At 57.5% G+C, this 2,320-nt stretch overlaps 1 protein-coding gene across 1 annotated transcript; it reads right to left on the reverse strand.

Moving 5' to 3' along the window:
• Positions 1–693: 693 nt before the first annotated feature.
• Positions 694–1,605, reverse strand: LOC123151570 (uncharacterized). Its single transcript, XM_044571255.1, has one exon. The coding sequence runs from the start codon at positions 1,514–1,516 to the stop codon at positions 1,142–1,144; it is 375 nt and encodes a 124-aa protein (XP_044427190.1). The 5' UTR covers positions 1,517–1,605; the 3' UTR covers positions 694–1,141.
• Positions 1,606–2,320: the final 715 nt, after the last annotated feature.

Consider the following 2,320-nt stretch of genomic DNA (forward strand, 5'->3'; position numbering starts at 1 on the left):
GACGGACTAGTTGGAAACGTAGGCGATGAAAATGCGTGGGTTCGTTTGGGTCATTACTTGGATTGATTAGTCAGAGCGGCGACCCCGCGAAGAGGCGTCGCTCTCGCGGTTGAAAAAGCTGGTGAGCCGTAGCATCACGTCGACCCGCTTTCCTGGACGCAAACCGCACAATAAGTTGATGCGAGGTTACGCTTAAGCATGTGCAAATGTTTGACCGCCTTCATTGTTGTAGTACGTTAACCGTGCATCGATCAACGAGACGGGACGAACTTAACCGGGCAAAAAGTTGACCAAAGGTGGCTGCTCCGGCTTTTGCTTCCACGAGAATATGCTAGCCACAGTAGGCTATGGCACTTCGGTGCTTTTTTTCCGGCGGAAATAGCACTTTTTCGTGCTACTTTAACTCTGCTCCGGTCATTCGATCCAAGTTGCTCTGGTTGTGCATACGCTGTCGGAATGTAGACTAGAGCTTCAGCACTCACATACTTAACCATGCACCAGTACGTAAAATTTATAAAGTCACCGTAGACATCTCGTCGTTGACAGAAACGTCTGATGAACTGAGGATACCACAGTATTTTTAACCATCCAACCATAGATTGATTCGTGCACCAGTACGTATTTAATATGCGGGAAATATGGTAGTAGCGAATGTGGATGTATACAAAATAAAAAAGGGTAGATTACGCCACCAAAAAGAGCTAAAATTGTCACATCTGATCATGTCCGATCCGAGATGCAAAACTGCAGCGGACGGTACGTTGCCATTTGGTTTGAGGCCACACTATTTACAAACAAAACAGAAAAGGAAAAAGAAAAAGAAAAACCAAAACAAGCGGACAGAGCAAAACCCACATACGAGCACAAGTGCACAACAAACACCAGTGAGAGGTGAGAGATCAAGCTACTGCTACTGCTCTAACGGGCTACATAGTACAGTTGGTGTTCATCCTAGATCAAGCCACTCCGATCCATGGATCCATCCTTTGGAGAGAAACACAAAAACAAGAAGCCTCTCCATGGATCACAGCATGCACACGGGCGGATCTGAGCAAGAAAGCTAGTACACCATGGAGGAGATCAAGCTCTGATCGCCGGATAGAAGAGAGAACGGCCGGCTGGGCGCCGTGTGTAGGTTGCGCTAGGTGGCGTCGGCAGGCTCGGGGCACTCGAGGATGCACTCGAGGCGCGGGCGCCAGGCGTCGGCGCGCGGCGGCTTGTCGTCGTCGGCGCGGGCGTTGCCCATCTGGCGGAGGACGTCCTCGAGGCGCTGCTCGCCGCTCTTGAGCTGCGCCATGAGCCACTCCAGCTCCGCCCTCGTCAGGACCACCTTCACCTTCATCCCGGCCGCCTGCGACGCGGACGCCGGTACCTCCTCCTCCTCCTCTTCCTCCTGCAGCAGCACCTGGCCGATGCTCCTGAGCTCCTCCTCCTCCTCCCTCACCTCCGGCGCCACCCTCTCGCCGTGGCCGCGCCGCCGCTGCTGCGTAGACGCCTTGTTCAGGCAGTTGCCCATGGCGCTCGCTCGCCGATCGACAAGGTGGTGGGGGCAGGCGGAGTAGCTTCGGTAAGTAGAGTGCCTCGCTTTTGCTAAGAGGTGGCAGGAGCGCAGGCGCGGGGTGTTATATAACGACCGGGCACGAGGGTGGCCGTAGCCAGCCACTAGCAGCTCTAGCTCTAGCTCGGAAGGAGGCGTTGGGTTGGTGCGTGGTGTGCGGGCGCCGTGGGGCCCTCCAACGAATGCTGCATGCACATGGCGGGGCCCGGCCGGGGTCGCGGGATTGGTGTGGCATGGTGTGGTGCGGCCTCTGTGTGGTTCGGTGCGTGGCCCCTCAACAGCAGGCAGAGGCCCTTTTGCCTTGGTTTTTGCCGCTGCTTCCTCCCCTCTGCTTTTCGGTCTGGTTCGGTCGGTCGCATGTGTGTGTGCGTGCTTGCCAAAGCTATTCCGTGGGAGCGGGACAGACAGTCACTGGTGACGAGATCTCCGGGCATGTGGGCTCGCGGTGCCCTTGCCGGGCCACCGGCATGATGCGGCCAGCGAGCGTGCGCGCGCGCCCGGTGCCGGTGGCATCATGCATGGCATGGCACGGCATGGCATGCTTCCGGCGCACGCATGCGCGGCGGGCCTCGACCGCGACCACGGATCGGCGCACGGCACCGTATCACGCCGGCTGTCATCCATCGACCGAGCATGCACCGATGCGCGGCCCTACTCGCGCTGCGTCTGCGCAACCGTCCAGGGTCGATCAAATCTGGATACCGGCCTGTCGTCCGATGCCAACAGTTTGGGGTAAAGGTTTATGTTTCCCCGCACTTGCGC

The sequence above is a fragment of the Triticum aestivum genome, chromosome 7A (assembly GCF_018294505.1).
Source record: "Triticum aestivum cultivar Chinese Spring chromosome 7A, IWGSC CS RefSeq v2.1, whole genome shotgun sequence".
Taxonomy (NCBI): domain Eukaryota; kingdom Viridiplantae; phylum Streptophyta; class Magnoliopsida; order Poales; family Poaceae; genus Triticum; species Triticum aestivum.

Coding starts and splice junctions, on each gene's coding strand:
- LOC123151570 (XM_044571255.1), bottom strand. CDS start 1,516: ATGGGCAACTGCCTGAACAAGGCGTCTACGCAGCAGCGGCGGCGCGGC.